At 55.6% G+C, this 17,385-nt stretch overlaps 1 protein-coding gene across 1 annotated transcript; it reads right to left on the minus strand.

Annotated features, from left to right (window-relative positions):
* Nucleotides 1–3,583: 3,583 nt before the first annotated feature.
* On the minus strand, nucleotides 3,584–16,693 carry LOC119113910 (putative MFS-type transporter YhjX). The gene is made up of 12 exons (XM_037238135.1): nucleotides 16,656–16,693; nucleotides 15,966–16,151; nucleotides 15,511–15,637; nucleotides 13,914–14,041; nucleotides 13,425–13,548; nucleotides 9,787–9,852; nucleotides 8,267–8,300; nucleotides 7,159–7,290; nucleotides 6,179–6,279; nucleotides 4,792–5,001; nucleotides 4,293–4,392; nucleotides 3,584–3,759 (listed from the first exon to the last, which is right to left on the minus strand). The coding sequence occupies exons 2-12, from the start codon at nucleotides 16,079–16,081 to the stop codon at nucleotides 3,704–3,706; spliced, it is 1,194 nt and encodes a 397-aa protein (XP_037094030.1). The 5' UTR covers nucleotides 16,082–16,151; nucleotides 16,656–16,693; the 3' UTR covers nucleotides 3,584–3,703.
* Nucleotides 16,694–17,385: the final 692 nt, after the last annotated feature.

Consider the following 17,385-nt stretch of genomic DNA (forward strand, 5'->3'; position numbering starts at 1 on the left):
GAGTGCCTGGCCGGAGCTTCACGAATCAGGCCTTACGAAGGCTCTCGGCCAAGTGGCTCAACTTCGCTGCTTAAAGGGGCGCCGTTTCTGACTTTTGAAGTCCTTTTCAGGCTCAAGATTCCATACAGATGACGCCAAGCTATGTTTTTGATGCGTTCAAGCCCTGCGGATTCCGTAAAGTGCCAGAAAGCACTGGCGTTGAAGGAAGCGTAGGTCTCACTTCCTGGGGGGGGGGGGGGGGGGGGGGGGCTACGACACTGGACCCAACATTCTCCGGAGACGTCCATCCCGTGATGAAACCTGGGACTCATTTAATGACGCTGAACTACGAACTTGCGCGGCTGTGATTCGAGTCGGGTAGGCATGCGAGCAGAAAGCGAGACGATTTTAATTGACATCTCAATTACTTACTTACTGATAAATACTACTCATCCGCCGGTGTAATATTTGTTCTAGTATGTTGACGATTTATGAGTCCATCCCGCGCAAATAAAAAGTGCGTGATCGTAGAGAGGTCGATGCGCGCATTCTCGTGTTAAACAGGGCCAGGTCATGAATTTTGTTGATGCACGCAGGTTTTTAACCGCCAATTTCGCTGTGGCATCTAGGAGACATTGGACGGGTAAATTATGTGCGACAAAACGACGCTAGCCATTAAAGTGGGCTTGATCGGTCTCCGACGCCTTGCAAAGTGGGCTATTGCACGACCGACCAGTATTGCGCCAAGCGGGTCCAGGAGGTGCTGCTGAACATAGTCACCATCTGGCCCTGACGCAACGGCGGCCCGTAGCCGGTGACAGCGGCCTGCGATGCCTGGCCTGAGCCTCGTTCCGCGGATACATCCCTGGCTGCACCTCTCGGGCATCCCGCCCCGGTTCATGCCTGGTCCTCCGTGCCACTCGCTTCGCTGCCGTTGTCAGGGTCGACAGAGCGCCGTGGAGATGAGACACGAAGGAATAACGCGTGCGACACCCACGCAGCATTTGATCGCAGACGGCACGCGCCAGCGACGGTCCACCAAAGGATCCCAGTTCCAGTGTTGAGCGCCCGTCGTCTGCGGTTCCGTGGCCTGCCGGTTGCGAAACAAACGGCTGGCACGGCAGCCCGGCACTTTTGCTGAGCCAGTCACGCGATGGGGGCGTGAGTCAGCTCATTTCGTGTTTACTCCTGCTGACGCTTCGCTACCTGGAAGGGGCGTCTGGCTCGGGTGAAATGCATAGATGGAAGCGGGGGAACGAAACCCCGATACGCTTTAGATGGAACGGGAGACCGGTTCATGTAAAGCCACAGGGGTGGAAACGTGGCAACCCCCAGTGCGCTGAACTCGAGCGTCGCTCAAGGGCGAGGAGCTGAGCGCACGACCGCGCGCTCCAGCGACGCGTGCCGCCCACAGTCAGCTGCTGCGCGAATGTCGCGCGCGTTGTGCAGCCACCTCTTCTTTCACGGCGCTCCGTCGGCCTTAAGAACGTCAGCGAAGCGAGTGGAACGGAGGGCCAGGCATGAACCAGGGCGGGATGCCCGAGAGGTGCAGCCAGAGGTGTATCAGCGGAACGAGGCTCAGGCCCGGCATCGCAGGCCGCTGTTACCGGCTGCGGGCCGCCGTTACACCAGGACTGGACGGCGACCATGCCCAGTGGGTGCGGTCGGTCGCGCCGTGGCTCACTTCGCGAGGTGTCGGAGACCGGCCAAGCCCAGCATCGTGGTTAGGAGGTCGTCCGTCCGAGATATTTGGAACGCCGCTCGTGCAAACTCAAATGCGCCTTGCGCCGAGGACCTGAACGATCAGGCGCCCGTGATTGGCCTATCCGATGGACTCACTTGGCACACGGATACGCTATCAGGCACACAAAAAACCGCTCCCACACACTTCGCCGGCGTATCTGTACCCGATCACTTCAGCGCCGCCAGACGTATGGAGGGCGATACCAACTGCCCCCGCCCCCAACCCCCGGAACGCTTCAGCAGATGACAGTACAAAGGCGCGTGAGCCCATACACGATACTGCAGGCCACGGTGGTTCTGTTCAGTCAAACAATCGGCAATGCGATTCACGACATTTATTTTTACATCACACCACGAACATTGCGATAACATACACCCAATTGCAGGGTCCCACCCTCGCACCACACGCAGCTATCTGTACCCGGTGGGATTCCACCGAAATAAGTGCGCCGAGACAGCAGCAACCGTCAGTTTCCTCCGGCAAGCCGGCCTCTAGACCGGCGCCAGCACCCGCGGGGCCTACAACCCGGCGCCAGCGGGGAAAACCCACGAAAGGCGGGGGGAGGAGGAGGGGGGGGGGGGGGGGGCGTCAGAAGGACGGCACGGCGGCGCGGCAAGACCGGGAACACAACCCAGGCAGCCGTCAACGACGAGCCGAAATTGCGCGCACCACTTCATCATTTACATAAATCAGGTGGAGCTGCACTTGCACAGGAAACATGAAAACGGCGCCCACTACGCACATAACCAATATGAGCAGATAACCACTGTGGGTGGTGTGGGCCAAGGTTTCCATGACTATATGCAGTACAGTGCACACCTGTGGTCTTCACAAAAATAAAAAATAAAATAAACACGAAGTTCTTGTTCGAGGTGCCAGGAGTATGGCCTTTGCGCGTAAAGCATTAGCACACCAAGTTGTGCCGGTGGTTACGAGCACACAAAACATGGAAAACCATCCTACCATCGCTTTTTAAAGCTCAAAACACATTGTACACGCCATGCACCTGATTCGCTTGCCAAAAATGAATAACTCACTGAGCAGCCCTGGTCCCACCTAATACAAATAATGTCTTACCAGCAGACCGACACCAGCTCCAAAACCTCACCCGCGTGCTTCTACGGCCGCGTCCAGACGGCCGTCCTGACGTTATCGTCATTAAGTATCCATCGCGAGCCGGAATAGGCCGTACGGCGAATACGCCACAGAAATGCATCTGACAGAAACACGCGACACTCAGCAGAGGGATGAACGTATGTTCAACACGTGCGTCAATGGAGACTGGAATGGACCAGGTGCTGTCCCGCGTCATGGAGACGGACCCCGCCGCCACTGAAACCCTTGCTTGCTATCAAAGTGAGATCTGTCCGTAGAATGTTGAGTCTGGAAGCACGTTATGTTTACTGTCATTGTCAACATATCCCAGATGTTAATTCCACCCCAAGAAATGCAGGCAAAAAAGTTACCTGCATGCATATTTCATTACTTAGGTTTGCCTAAAATGTGGAATGCTTAAATATACTATTTCTGAAAGGTATCCTAAACCTTGTCACATGTGGGTTAAAATAGCTTAAAAATATGCAAAAATATGCCCCAAACATGGAATTTAATACACAGCCAAGGGCAAAAGTCAAGAGTCAAATAACCCTTCTCTCTCCCACACCAAACAAACGTGGTGGCTGATTGCAAATTTGCATTACTACGCAGCACGACCGCAGGAAAAACAACACAAACAGCCTACAAAGCAGCCAGGCTAAAATACGTCCTGTACACAGCACCTCACACCACAATATTCCGGACACACCATCCGAAACGAAGCTGGGCGACAACGAGGCTGCGAGGACGACATGCAGCCTCGTTCGAGGCTAGCTTAAGTCCGGCTCGAACTGGCCGGTCCAGCGGCCTGGTCAGGCGAGCGGCGACATCTAGCAGACGCGTTTTGGACTTCAGTCGCACTTGATGTGACCTAGGTGGCAGCGACTATTGCATCCGTCGACCGATTCGCTGTTCCCGGAAAGTCATTGTCGTAATAATGCCTGGACAGGGGAGGAGAAAACAGTGTGTCAGAAACAAGCCACCCATACTTGGCACACCAATGTGATGTGATACGCTGGGAGAAGATCAGATTGCAAGGTAACATAACATGTGTTTGAGGGTCTTAAGCGTTATTTGATGACTGCAAGAAGTTGAGAAAAGTACTGAGGGAGACAACTGACCACTTGGCGGGCAAAGACGTTCCCAAATATGCAAAGCTACACACATGTATACAAGGATATGTAACAAAAGACTGATGTCGGCAAACTGTAGTGAATGTCCCAACACTGGCTATGATACGCCACTGCACATGCAGTGGTTCCGGGTGGTGAAAACATACTGGGCAGCGACAACGATCAGGTGCCTCAGAACATTAGTCATAAGCCCGTCTACTCGCGGAACGCACCGAACCCGAATTTTTCTCTGGGTAAGCTGCACACAACGCGCCTGAGAAGAGCCCGCGGACCCCCTGCCGGGGCCCAGCCCAGCCCAGCCCAGCCCAGCCCGTGCCGCAGTCCGCATCCCAGTCACTCACTGACGCAGACGAAGCTGGCCTGGATCATGAACATGGTGGGGAAGCCCAGCTTGGAGAGGAAGATGTTGGCCAGGCCGACGGCCACCGGCGAGCTGATGACCTGCCGGTCACGGAGACGGCGTCAGCGCGGCCGACCTCCCCCCCCCACAGCCCCTACAGTCACGCCATGTCAGACAGCTGGTATAGAGCCCGGTGCGCAGCGAGCGGACAGCCCCCGCCGGTGCGGCTTCCGCACATCACGAGCCTGACGACGAGGTGGCGAGCTGATGACCCGTCGGTCACGGAGACGGCGTCAGCGCGGCCGCCTTCCCGCCCCCCCCCCCCCCCCCCCCCTCCTCCCAGCCCCCACGATCACGCCATGTCAGACAGCTGGAATAAGAGCCCGGTGCGCAGCGAGCGGACAGCTCCCACCGGCGTGGCATCCTCACATCACGAGCCTCCAACGACGAGGTCACACTTAGCAACGCGCCGCTGACGGCCAGGCGGCGACGTCACGTACCGAGCTGCTGAAGATGAGGCCGTAGATGGGGCCGGCGTGCTGCAGACCGTAGGTGTTGGCCACCGCCGTCACGATCAGGCAGAAGTTAGCCGAGAACGAGACGTACACGAGCCAAACCCAGATGGCGAACATCCAGCGGCCGCCCATCGGCGTCAGTTGCATGGTGGCGAACGTGGCGCACAGCACGCAGCAGGAGCACAGCATGGCCGCCTGCGGATACAGGTGGGGACAGGTCAGTGGAGCACAGTACGACAACAGGAGCACATTACCGCATCAGGAGCACAGCGCGAAAGCATGAACACAGCCAGGAGCACAGAACGGTAACAGGAGCAGAGTACGGCAACAGGAGCACAGCACGGCAACATAAGCACAGCACCGCAACAGGAGCACAACCACATCAGGAGAACAGCGCGAAAGCATGACCACAGCGCGACAACAAAAGCACAGCACAGCAACAGGAGCACATGACAACAGAAGCATGGCACGGCAACAGGAGCACAGCACGGCAACAAGAGCACATCGCGATGGCAGGAGCACATTACCACATCAGGAACACAGCGCGAAAGCACGACCACAGCACGGCAACAGGAGCACAGCACAGCAACAAGAGCACGGGATGGTAACAAGAGCAGAGCACAGCAACAGGAACAGAACACAGCAACAGGAGCAGAGCATGGCAACAAGAACACAGCGCGGCAACATCAGCACAGCACGGCTACATGAGCACAGCATGGTAACAGGAGTACAGCGCAACAGCAGAAACACAGCATGACAGTACACGACAGGAGCGCGGCACGGCAGGAGTGCAGCATGGCATAAGGGGCACAGCACGACAGCCTGCTGGAACAAGTCAGCTATGTGGGGCTGCTCAAGTTTGTTCAAGGCAACCACACACGAAACTTATGCATGACCACCAAGCAAGCTTTGAACTGGCTGGGTTCAATTAATTATTTTATTTAGCTCAGGTAAGGAAAGTTGCAAGTCTTGCATAGACGATCAACATCGCATTTGCCCCGTTGCCAGCGAACGTTCTTAATACAGCACTTATCACACAACGCATTTTACGCCTTGCTGTGTTACAAAATATGACAACACTTTTCACTTAAGTATTACAGTGGGGCAAACTCCACAGGTCTGTAGCAGGTGAGCGGCAAACTTAGTGGCACAAAAGGGCAAAAATCCCGCCGTTCTGCACCTGTTAGTGCTTAAAAGAATGCACTTCGAAGCTAACATTTTTATCTCATTCTAGACAAAAATGCCGCGAACGTCTCCTCCAGCCGCCGCTCGATGCGCCCTCCAGAGCCCGCGGGCAGTGCGCCCAGTGGCGCCGCTAGGCGGCGCGCAGGCGCCGAGCGGACCGCGTCGGGCAGCGCGCGACCCCACTGACCCGGTAAGAGGTGCGGTCGCAGAGGGCGCCCCACATCACACGGCCCAGGGAGTTGAACACGGCCGCCAGCGAGCCGACGAACGCCAGGAAGTGGTCATCCGCTGAAACATAGGCACAGCGCGCTCACAGCCGGCCGACCCTGCCGCCAGCAGTCGGCGATGTACTGACGTAACAGCACATGCTAAGTAAACAGCATGTTGGGATATTTACCAAAGCGTTGTGTAACGGATGGTAACAATTCACTCAACAATCCAGGACATTTCATGCATGCTTACAGTAAATCAGGCGGGCCTGTGTCCATGAAAACCAGCCATTAAGCACTGCTGTTTTTCAGTGTCATGAGTCATGAGCTGCTGGCTACAAAGCCGCTGTCACCGTCACCAATCAGCTGACACCAGGCCGGCGACAAATGCCACGCCGCCCACTCTCACCGCTGCCCAACGGCATGGGCAAGAGGGACGACGGTGAAATGGGCCCCCGGCCCGTCTGAGAGGGAGAAGAGAAGGGGGAGGGGGGGGGAGCCTCTCCAGGTCCTTGATTTGCGTTTCACGGGTACCCCTGTTGCAAAAGTTCACATGTGGCGGGGATGACTGAGACTTGTGTGAAGCCTCAGACGCGTCTAGGGCTGCTGGATCAACCAAGTTTTTTTCAAATCTGACACGGTCCTCTGTTCAAGAAGTAAGTTCAGCCCCAGGAAGAAAAGCGAAGCAAAACCGTCATGAGGCCTGAAGAAGAAACTAAAGCAAAACCGCTATCATCCTTATGCCGCCGATCCTCTCTGACGAACTTTCCGCCCCTCGGCCTGATCTTCGCCAGGCGCCGGCTGCGGCCCATGACTGGCCGCCGACGGGCGCCGAGTGCCGCCGCCGCCTGGTCTCTGCCTCCCCGCGCTCCGCCTCGCCGGCCGCCGAGGCGACGGACGAGCCCAGCAGCTGCCAGAGCAGGCCGCCGCCGCCGCCGCCGCCGCCGCCTCCACTCACCGATGTTCTTCTGGCCGTACGCCTTCCACAGCGGGTTGATGAAGCCGATGGTGATGGTGTTGAAGAGGAAGGTGATGTACAGCTGGTAGAACTGGCGCGTGCGCAGCGCCTGGCTCAGTCCCACACTGATGCCTGCGGCGGGACGGTGCAATCAGCTGACCGGGTCAACGGGCTCACAGCGGGTCACAGCAGGTCACGACACGAGTCACTTCCGCATTCTCGCGCCGAAACAGCCCGTGCGAAGCGGCGGGATATTGTACGAAGTGATGGGACATTGTCCAAAACGGTGGGACATTGCAAGAAGCGGTGGGCCATCGTACGAAGCAATGGGTCATTGCACGAAGCGGTGGGACATTGTGCGAAGCGATGGGACATTGTACGAAGCGGTGGGACATTGTACTAAGCGGCGGGACATTGTACTACGCGGTGGGACATTGTACTAAGCGGTGGGACATTGTACTAAGCGGTGGGACATTGTACGAAGCGGTGGGACATTGTACGAAGCGCCGGGAAATTGCATGAAGGGGTGGGACATTGTACGAAGCGGTGAATATTGTAAGAAGCGGTGGGATATTGCGCAAAGCGCCCACTGGAGATCCTGCACAATCGTCCCGGCGACGCACAGACGGAAAATGATATGAGGCGGACCGTTCGGTGCTCCTTAAACTTTGCGAGCCATTATCTCATATCTAGAACTCACGTATGCTGTAAGGCACGTTTTCGAGGAGCATCTGCACGTCTATACGACATCAATAATAGCCTTATTTCTCGGAGAAAGCACCAGGAGAATGAAGATATACATACGTTAATATTTCGGCAACGTGCCTTTACCAAAACGAAAAGCACAAGTGAATTCACTTCTGCTATTCGTTCTGATAAAGGCCGTCGAAATATCACCGCAACTACATCTCCCTTCTCCTGTTTTTTTCCGAAGAACAAGGCTATTACCACTACCTTCTCTTTAAGCTCGAATTCGTATTGCAGGTCGGTATCGCAGTACTCGGACCCGTCCGCTGACACGACATTCTAGGCTCGCATGCTATGCCCGCGAGTGTATGCGTGACGCATGCTATGCGTGAGAGCACTCCCCGCATCTAAGCAAGCTTACCATCGTCGTCGACCAGTTCGTAGTCTTTGGGATCCTGCAACAAAAGACGGCTGTCAGCCCGCTGGATTGTTCTCAAAACGGCTCAAACAGTGGGCGATACCATGTATACGCCCCAGACGTAGGTATACCCAGAATATTTCAGAACAAGCTCGCCGATGACGAAGCACGCCGCGGCTACAGACAGACACCCCCTGATTGGAACATTATGCCCCGAACATACCTCCTCGCGCTCAGATTTCATATCAGTGTGTTGGGGACGCACAACGTCTAATCAGCGGCAGGACAAGCCGGCCACCGAGCTAGTGAGGACGCGGCCCTGCGCTGGCGCCACCCACTCGAGGCAACCACACTCTGGCGCGGGTACGCTGGGTCCGACCCGGCCACTGACCCCGACGGCGCGGCAGGGGGACTGACCGGAGAGCGGGAGGGCAGGGGACGAGCGGGAGGGGTACCACGACGAGAGCCCTAACGGTGGATAGTGACGGTGGTGCATGCCTTGCCGGCCAAAGTACGGCATGCGACGCGCGCTTTAGAAACCGGGCGCATGAGGATGGCGGGAGGTGGAGGGGGACTTAAAGAACATGGAGAAGAGACGTGACGTGGAAAGAGACGTGGCATCAAAAGTGCACGAACGAAAACAGGGAAGGGGAACCGGCATCAACATACGCAACACAGCGGACATTAGAACATGTGAAATACACGCATCAGAAAACAGAGGACAATAAATACATAAAATAATAACTTAAGATAAAGGTACTAATAAATAAACAGAGGATAGCGAAATGTTGCAAGATGCCAACCAAAAGCAGCCAGCTCTGGGAGTCAAATCCATAAGAGGTGAGGGGAACAGGACTAACTAAGTGGGCCAGTCGGATACGTGGTGATGGTTTGGAGTTTTCGGGCGTGTCGACTGCAAATGGTCAGGCAACGGCGATGGTCGGGTACAGAGCCAGTGCTGATAGTTACGCCAGATTCGGCCCAGGTTGAGAAAATTTTTGGACGCTAGAGGTAAAACAAATACAAAAAAACAGAGGTGTCACAAAAAACGGCGGAGGAGGACCAGCCGACAGACGGAGCACATGGGGAGGGTGTCACACGGCGAGACGGAGCACATGGGGAGGGTGTCACAGGGCGAGACGGAGCACATGGGGAGGGTGTCACAGAGCGAGACGGAGCACATATGGAGGGTGTCACAGAGCGAGACGGAGCGCACAGCGACCGCAACGCCGGTGAGGAACAGCAGAACGTGGAGGAGGAGTCGGGTGGTGAGGAAACGCGGGAAGGGAAAGAAAGAAGACACGAATGGAAGACGCAAAGAGCGATTACGAACCAAACAGAGGAGCCTACAGCCACACAGGAAGTACTTCGAAAACCAACTGTTGGCCAAAGAGCGTTTAACGACCGCCGTGGCGACGCCGGACTTTCGGGCACATCAGCTCACAGGTCACGCTCCGCCGGGAGAACGACGTCCCAAACACCAAATAAGGGTCGGGAAGCGCCCGTCGGCGGGCGCCACTCACCACCAGAACGGCCGGCGGCTCGTCCGTGTCAGCCAGCAGGGCCGCCGTCGCCGCCCGACCGCTCTCCTGCCGGCGGCGGGCGACGCAGGTCACGACGGGTCACGGGTCACGGTTGACACGGGACGTGGCCGCAGTCACGCCGGCCAGGGCACGGGTCGGGTCACAGCAAAGGTCACGTGCTTTCAAAGCACGTGACACATCATAGGCCTCACGGACGAAGGCAGAAAAACCGCGAACTCGCGAGTCACAGTACAAACACCAAATGGCAGCTGAAGAGCCGGTGATGAGTAGTAGTGTCAACGCACCGTTTCGCGACCAGATATCCGTGGACATAAACTGTAGCACGCATGCACGACACGCCAGAGCCACGCGCTTTTGTCACGTCCAGACGATGCTTCATGACGGTCCCACCACACATAAGGGCCTTGTCCTGTACATCCGACCATTCCATGTCGATATGCCACCACCATACACCGGGTCAGGCACCAACTGAACCACCTCTGCCGTAGGGAGGCCAAAGCCGCACAAACATTACCATGTTAAATTAGAGAGTATGGCGCGAGCAGACACTTGCCGGCATTGCCATCTCTTACGCTGCCCATGTTACCTCGTACCGCAGTATCCAGCTTTGCTAGAGCGCATGCGCAGAATCCCGGTCCAATGAGGGCTGCGTTGCCACCAAGCCACCCGGCGACAGCATCGCTGTTCCGCTCCACGACCCAAATATTTGAATCATTGGTACGGACCCGCACCCTGATATCAGCAGCACACAAGCGTTGTGAGGGTGAGTTAAACCCTCGCCAGACCACCTCACCTCGCCGGTGAGCTAACACTCGCCAGACCACCTCACCTCGCCGGTCGGTTAACACTCGCCAGACTACCTCACCTCGCCGGTGAGTTAACACTCGCCAGACCACCTCACCTCGCCGGTGAGTTAACACTCACCAGACCACCTCACCTCGCCGGTGAGTTAACACTCGCCAGACCACCTCACCTCGCCGGTGAGTTAACACTCGCCAGACCACCTCACCTCGCCGGAGCTAACACTCGCCAACCCCTCACCTCGCCGTGAGTTAACCCTTGCCAGGCTATAGTGCCTCACGGTGCCCCCTTTTCACGCTTCAAGGTTTTGAGAGAAACTACAAATACAATTAGCAAATATTCTGAAGTTATCCACGCTAACGCTACATCAGTCACATATACCAAATATCAAGTACGCGATACAAGTACGCCGAATAAATAATATTTATGGCACTGACTTTTGCCTTGCATGACTCAGTTTTCACAGACCTTACATCACGTTCCATGATATCTAGTTCGGTTTGGCAAGCACTTTCCAGTGGCGTTGTTTTGACAGCATCTTCGGGCTAGTTCCCGAGATGTTGAGATCTGACCCCAGCATGCGACACCAAATCCGTATAGCCGGCTTTTACACGCAACACTATTATGCTTTTCTCATCGTCAGAGCACACATGGCTCTGAAGGTAGAGCAGAGGTCTACATTCGCGGATGTGACCCCGCTGACCCCTCCCCGTCCCTGACAAAGGCCATTGACGATGATGTGCCATGACACAAATCATATGCAGTCTTACGCGGCCTATCCGAAGCAGATTCCTTCCTCGCGTACCGTGCTTTGTTTTCGAGAGAGCAGTGGGGCCTTTGAGGTCCCACCGGCGGGCAGAGGTGAGGACCGTACCCGGCCGGCGCGCGTGAGGCCGCCTGCCGCGGGCTGCTCCAAGGCTCCGGGGCCGAGCTTCGAGCCGGCGGCGATCCCAGCCCCCCCCCCCCCCCCCAGCTCCAAGGGTTCGGGGCCGGGCCTCGCACCAGCGGTGCCCCCGCCCCCCCCCCCCCCCCCCCCACCAGCTCCGAGGCCAATGAAGTTAGCTGCATATGGCCGGGGAATATGAGAAACGACTATTCGCTGCGTCAAAGCTGTCGCTGCTTACCTACCACTAACGATGCAAAGCTGCGCTTTGCTGCCAAGCGTCGGCTGGCTACAGCTAACCACGATCACTGACCATGCATGAACATGAAGAAGCTTAAGCAAGAAACAAATGAGAAGCGCCAGCGACAATAAATGCACCCGCAAAATTAGACAGGTGTCGCTGAATTTGTCGTCTTTCCTAATGCGTATGACATCCGCGTAATATTTTTCGCCGCAGTTTTGAACGTCATACCGCTCACAGCATGCACCTGAAACTGCCACAAACATGCCTTCCACACGCGCCAAACGACCACCCCCTTTACGTGCACAACGAGACGACGCTGGCAGGGTCAGAGTTGACAAAAAGGACTCCTGGCTATATCAAACCACGTCTCGCTCTCAGGCGTCGGCTGTCCATGGCTGACCATGATCGTTAGCGGTAGGTAAGCGTAAAGAGGTTTAACACGCGCTCGGATGGCCGGTTGGATACCCTTCGCTCGGGTGGGGGTTAATTTGGCCCTCCCCTGACAGCTCAGAAACTACGAGAGCTAGATACATCAAATTCACAGAGTATGTTGGCCTGTACGTGAACTTATTTGCATCAAAGTTTAAGGTTCCCAGGTCATCACCTTGGGTCAAATAAGGTCATATAAGGTCAAACTCCAGGTTCGTGTTCTGATATCTGTTCTGAGCAAAAGGTCACTGATGTTAATTTAGGTCAGTGATTTTGTTTGACCTTAAGAAGGTCATGGGACCAAAATAATACAAAACTGCTTTGAGTTTTGCAGTTGAAAAAAGCATCAAAGATTACACTAGGCGGTATGTTACTACAAAAATGTTTACCTGGGTCATTTTAGGTCGGTGATCTATTTTAAACTTTAAGAAGACCGCGCAAGATGTATAATGCGGTTCCTGTTATCAACAAATTCAAAATAAGGACCAGGCTACCACGCACAAGCCCCAGCGTAATAAAACAAGCTGTTTTGACCTTGGTTTCACCTTCAAGCCTGATCCTATTTCAACGGAATTTGTCCCTTCAATTGTTGTGTTGCCTGAGAGAGTGTCTCAGAGATGTACGACTTCGTCTGTTACTCCGTTGTTGCATCAGATTGGACGGTTCGCTAGAAATTGGCTTCGCTGAATCCATGGCCCGACTTTCACTTGCTGTAGGTCAGCGACCTTACCACGTACGTTTAAATTTTGTGTACCGAATATCCCGCTATTCAATTGTCTATAACTGTGCAAAATTTGGCGCGTCTACGCCGCGCCGATCGGTGTCCATTCCCGAACAAAATTCGAGGATGGTCAAACTGACTCAAACAAACTCGAGCGCGTGTTACGTAGACAGCACATTAGAAGCATTGATGGCAAGTAAGTACAAGTAATAATAAAACAGCACGTTTCATGACAAAGCCCTCTTGAAATGTATCAAACCAATGTCAACTTCTTCGCCAAAGCTTACGCAACACGCAACCCAGCCAGCAACTCTCCCACCGTTCCTTCCCCAGTCACCAAGCGAGCCCGCACCGGCGGCCGAGTGCCGCTGTCCGCCTGTGGCCGCGCGCCACGCACCGCCGCCCGGCCCGGCTCCCGCGTCCGTCCGTTACCGTGCGGCGACCGAGCCGACCGCGGCTGCAGCTGCGGCTGCGGCTGCGGCTGCGGCTGCGGCTGCGGCTGCGGCTGCGGCCGGGGGGGGGGGGGGGCGGCGCCTCACCCAGCAGGGGTGCGGCGGGTCCTGCACGAACGACACGCCGCCCAGCTGCATCACCGCGTACACGGCGGCCAGCAGCAGGAACATGGACGGCACGCGGTCCAGCACGGACGCCTCGTGGAAGAAGCTGCCGACGGAGGCAGGGGCTCGGTTAGGGACGGCGGGGGAGGGGCGCCGCAGGCCGGCTCCTCTTACACCGGGTCGACGCTCACCGTTAGCGGGTTGTTACTCTTTCTTTTTGTCCCCGCTCTGACCGTGCTCTTCATGGGCTACAATCAAGAGCTCTATACGCGAAACAATCATCAAGCCTCTTCGCAAACTCATTCCGAGTTACACGTCTGCATCTTTGACATCTGTTCGCCTCACACCCTCACCATTATTCCTTTCCCTTCCCTCGCCGTTCTCTCCCCCCCCCCCCCCCCCGACCCCGCGCGCTCTCAAACTCTATCTCTTCCCCAGACCTTTGACCCGTACCCAGCCCACCCAGCTCACTTGTCGCTGCCGACGGCCAGGTTGTCCGGGTTGAGGTAGCTGGTCTGGATCCAGTTGAAGACGACGGCGCCCATGCCGAAGCCTCCCACGATGATGCCGTTCACCAGGCCGCGTCGCTGCGGGTACCACTGCCGGCGCCGCAGAAGCGCGTCAGCACCCGACCGAGGCTGGCTACCACCTGTACCCGGCCCCCCCACGGCGGTGGCTGGCTACCACCTGTACTCGGCCCCCAGCAGCGGTGGCTGGCACATGCAGCAGGTGGCGTGAACACGGCATGGGTGTAGAGTTACAGCAGCACAGCTGTGCTCAATCAGAGTGGATCTTGTGGAAAGTTGAACAGGTGAAAGGTTAACACTACTGCTGGCTCCGTTTTTTCCATACTGTCATTCATTTTTTGCCGCGGTAGTAGCAGCTGTCACCGCCCCCCCCCCCCCCCCCCCCACCTGCGCCGGCGATATTCCCTCGGCCAGAATGCCGGGGCGCCTCCCATCAACTCACGGACGTACGGAAAGTCACAAGACAGTCCGCGGGTAAGAGCGGAGAGCCGGGCCGAGCGTCGCACGACCGGCCGTGGACACGTGCCGGTGCTGGCACCGGCCGTCACGCACCGGCTGCCGAAGCCAAACACCGCGCGCATTCCGAGAACAGTCCGCACCGATCGGGCCGACCAGAGCACCGACAGACGCCGAGATCGGTCACGAGGGATTCGACAGCTGTACAGCCCAGCTCATCCCAGCCCGGTGTGGGACGAGAAGACAGAGCCACTCCGTGATGAGGCTGATGTGCAGGGGACGCCTCATGTGCATTGCGGCTGGACGGGAGTGGACTCGATCTGTTGACCTCGTGCGCGAGTGTTGGCAATGTCTCACAATATATCATCTGGTGCTGGTGGTTGAAGGGTGCAGGACAAATACAAAATATACGTGTGCTGCACTTATAACAAACAGTTTGTCGGAAGACAATACGGCAGCAGCAAAAATTCACGGACACTAACTTCATAGATCACGGTTTTATCGACTATTACCACTTCAATCTTTCGCCGACAATTGTGACGCAAATGACTTCATAATTCCCATAATTGTGTTTCCAGCTGGTGGTCGGCTGGTTCAGAGGAGCCAGCATTAAGAACAGATTGGGCTGAACAGAACCATGAGGCATGGTTCAAGCCAAGGCCTGAACGATGCCTCATATTCTCATCAAACAGCCAGATGTTCAGCGCATTGCCCGATAGCCGACACCAGAATGGCGCCATGCATCCAACCAATAGCCCCATTGTGGGACAACATACACCATCTGTCGGCCGGGCGCAATGCCGCCCAGGATGTGACCTGCATATCTCACCGGCCGCTTCTCTACGGACCGCCGAAAACTCCCCCTCCCCCTCCCCGTAACATGTGATATGGCTTACGGACGGAAAACCGACCGTAAAACACCGGAGCCATCCCGCAGGCCTAGCTCATCTTCCTCTACCCCGACCCCGCTCCAGACCAGTCCCACCATGCAGCCATGGCTGACCTGGCCTGCAGCCCCGCTGTACTGACTGACCCGACCGCCCTTACGACCTCGCCCCCGACCCCGGTGCGCCCCACTGTCTAACCTTCATGGCGCAGCTCATGGGCGAGACGTATGCGATGCCGACGCCGACGCCGCCCAGCAGGCCATACGTAAGGCAGAGCAGCTCCACACCGGACTGGACAGTCAGCTCGCTCAGCGCCGTGCTCAGTCTGAAACGGACGAGGCCACGGTCACAGGATCGATACCAGGGAGGAGCGGAAGTTTTAACGGCGGTCGATGGCCTTGACCGGTCAGCTCGTGTGAACGCGGCCGGCGACTGTCGTAAGTACGGCCGGCGATCCATGAGAGCATGACCGGCAACTCTCGTGAGCACGTAACTCTCGTGCACACCAACGGCAACTCTCCTGAGCACCACCGGTAACTCCCGTGAGCACAAACGGCAACTCTCATAAACACCAACGGTAACTTTCATAAACACCAACAGCAACTTTTGTAAGCATGACTGGCCGACTCGCGCGAGCATGACTGGAAACTCACGTGAGCACGAAGCAGCCGGTGAAGCAGGCGATACGCGGTCCGTACTTCTCATACAGTCTTCCTCCAACAGTGAGCATCACCCCTTGGCCCATGTTCATCAGTGCCGGGATCCACATGGTGGTGGCATAGCCCACCTCAGGCGACACCCGCTCGTGCAGGTATGACGTCAGGTATGATGTCAGGTTTCCTGTATTGGACAGCAGCTGGGTGAGCAACCAGAGCAACACAGGTTTATTGATGGATATTACAGCAGGGGTGGCACAGCAGGGGGGGGGGGGGGGAGGGGAAGTTTGTGATGGTACTATACAGGACAGACTTTGGTCAGTACAAATTGCAGTGGAGTCTGAGATTGGAAACTGTTGGGTAGGATTTTTGCATGGAAGAGATCAGCAAGGAGAGAAGGCAAAACAGCAAATACAAACAATGGTGCTGGTGTAGTTCTGGGTGACACTAAAACATCATTAAGGGTACTGACAGCAGCTCATAGCACAGCAATAAATTGTAATGCACACACTGCCCATGAGCAGACACAACACAGTGCAAAGGTAATGAAATCTGGAAATGTCTTGCTCACCCACATGAGCTGCTAGAGCTAACAAAAATGGTAAGCTATGAACACTGACAACATAACATTTCATATACTATACGTACTAGGACTCTAGGTACTCTAACCCCTACTCATATACATACCCAAATGTGTAGATTGTGCCCAGGGTGAGCCTTTTGCATCACAAGCCCACCAACAATACCAGGCCACACCACCCTTCCATGAGCGCAGGAGGAGGGGCATTCCAGCCACTCACTGAAAGAACCATAAGTTAATGCATAGATTAATGTTTTTTCTAACAAGAATTCTCTAAAGAACACATTCATTTAAGCAGCAAAAAACATACTCTGAACTTGTGTTTTTGTTGAAAAAACAGGCATGACACAATAATGTATTACATTCAGGTTTTCAAGATGTCCTTTGGACCATTCTACACCCCCCTTTCAAATTACCATATTGCTTCAAATATGTTACTGAAAGCAAGACCAATCCATGAAGGGGTTCACAATCCCAGTTCATGGTGATATGGCTATGTTTTAATAAAATGATGCACCCTAATAATATGATGCTGCAATGTGCACAAATGAACAAACATATGTCTGAATTCCCAATACGAACCTCCACGTACGACCGCGGGCGAGCATCAGCTGAACTCGACTGACCTGAGTTGTGGCTTTAGAGCAAACGGAGTCCACCTCAGTGTTTATTGCAGCGTCTCACTTCTAGGCCACTATTATGTAGCTATAGAGGCCCCACTCGCGACCCCGAGCGTGCGGCTCCTGCCACTCGCACGGAGCAAGTGCCAGTTAAAACCTCACTATACGGAGCGAAGTCACCAAGGATCTGTTGGGTCTGCTCGGCGCCGATTGCATG

The sequence above is a fragment of the Pollicipes pollicipes genome, unplaced genomic scaffold, assembly GCF_011947565.3.
Source record: "Pollicipes pollicipes isolate AB1234 unplaced genomic scaffold, Ppol_2.1 Scaffold_7262;HRSCAF=8765_pilon_pilon_pilon, whole genome shotgun sequence".
Lineage (NCBI taxonomy): Eukaryota > Metazoa > Arthropoda > Thecostraca > Pollicipedomorpha > Pollicipedidae > Pollicipes > Pollicipes pollicipes.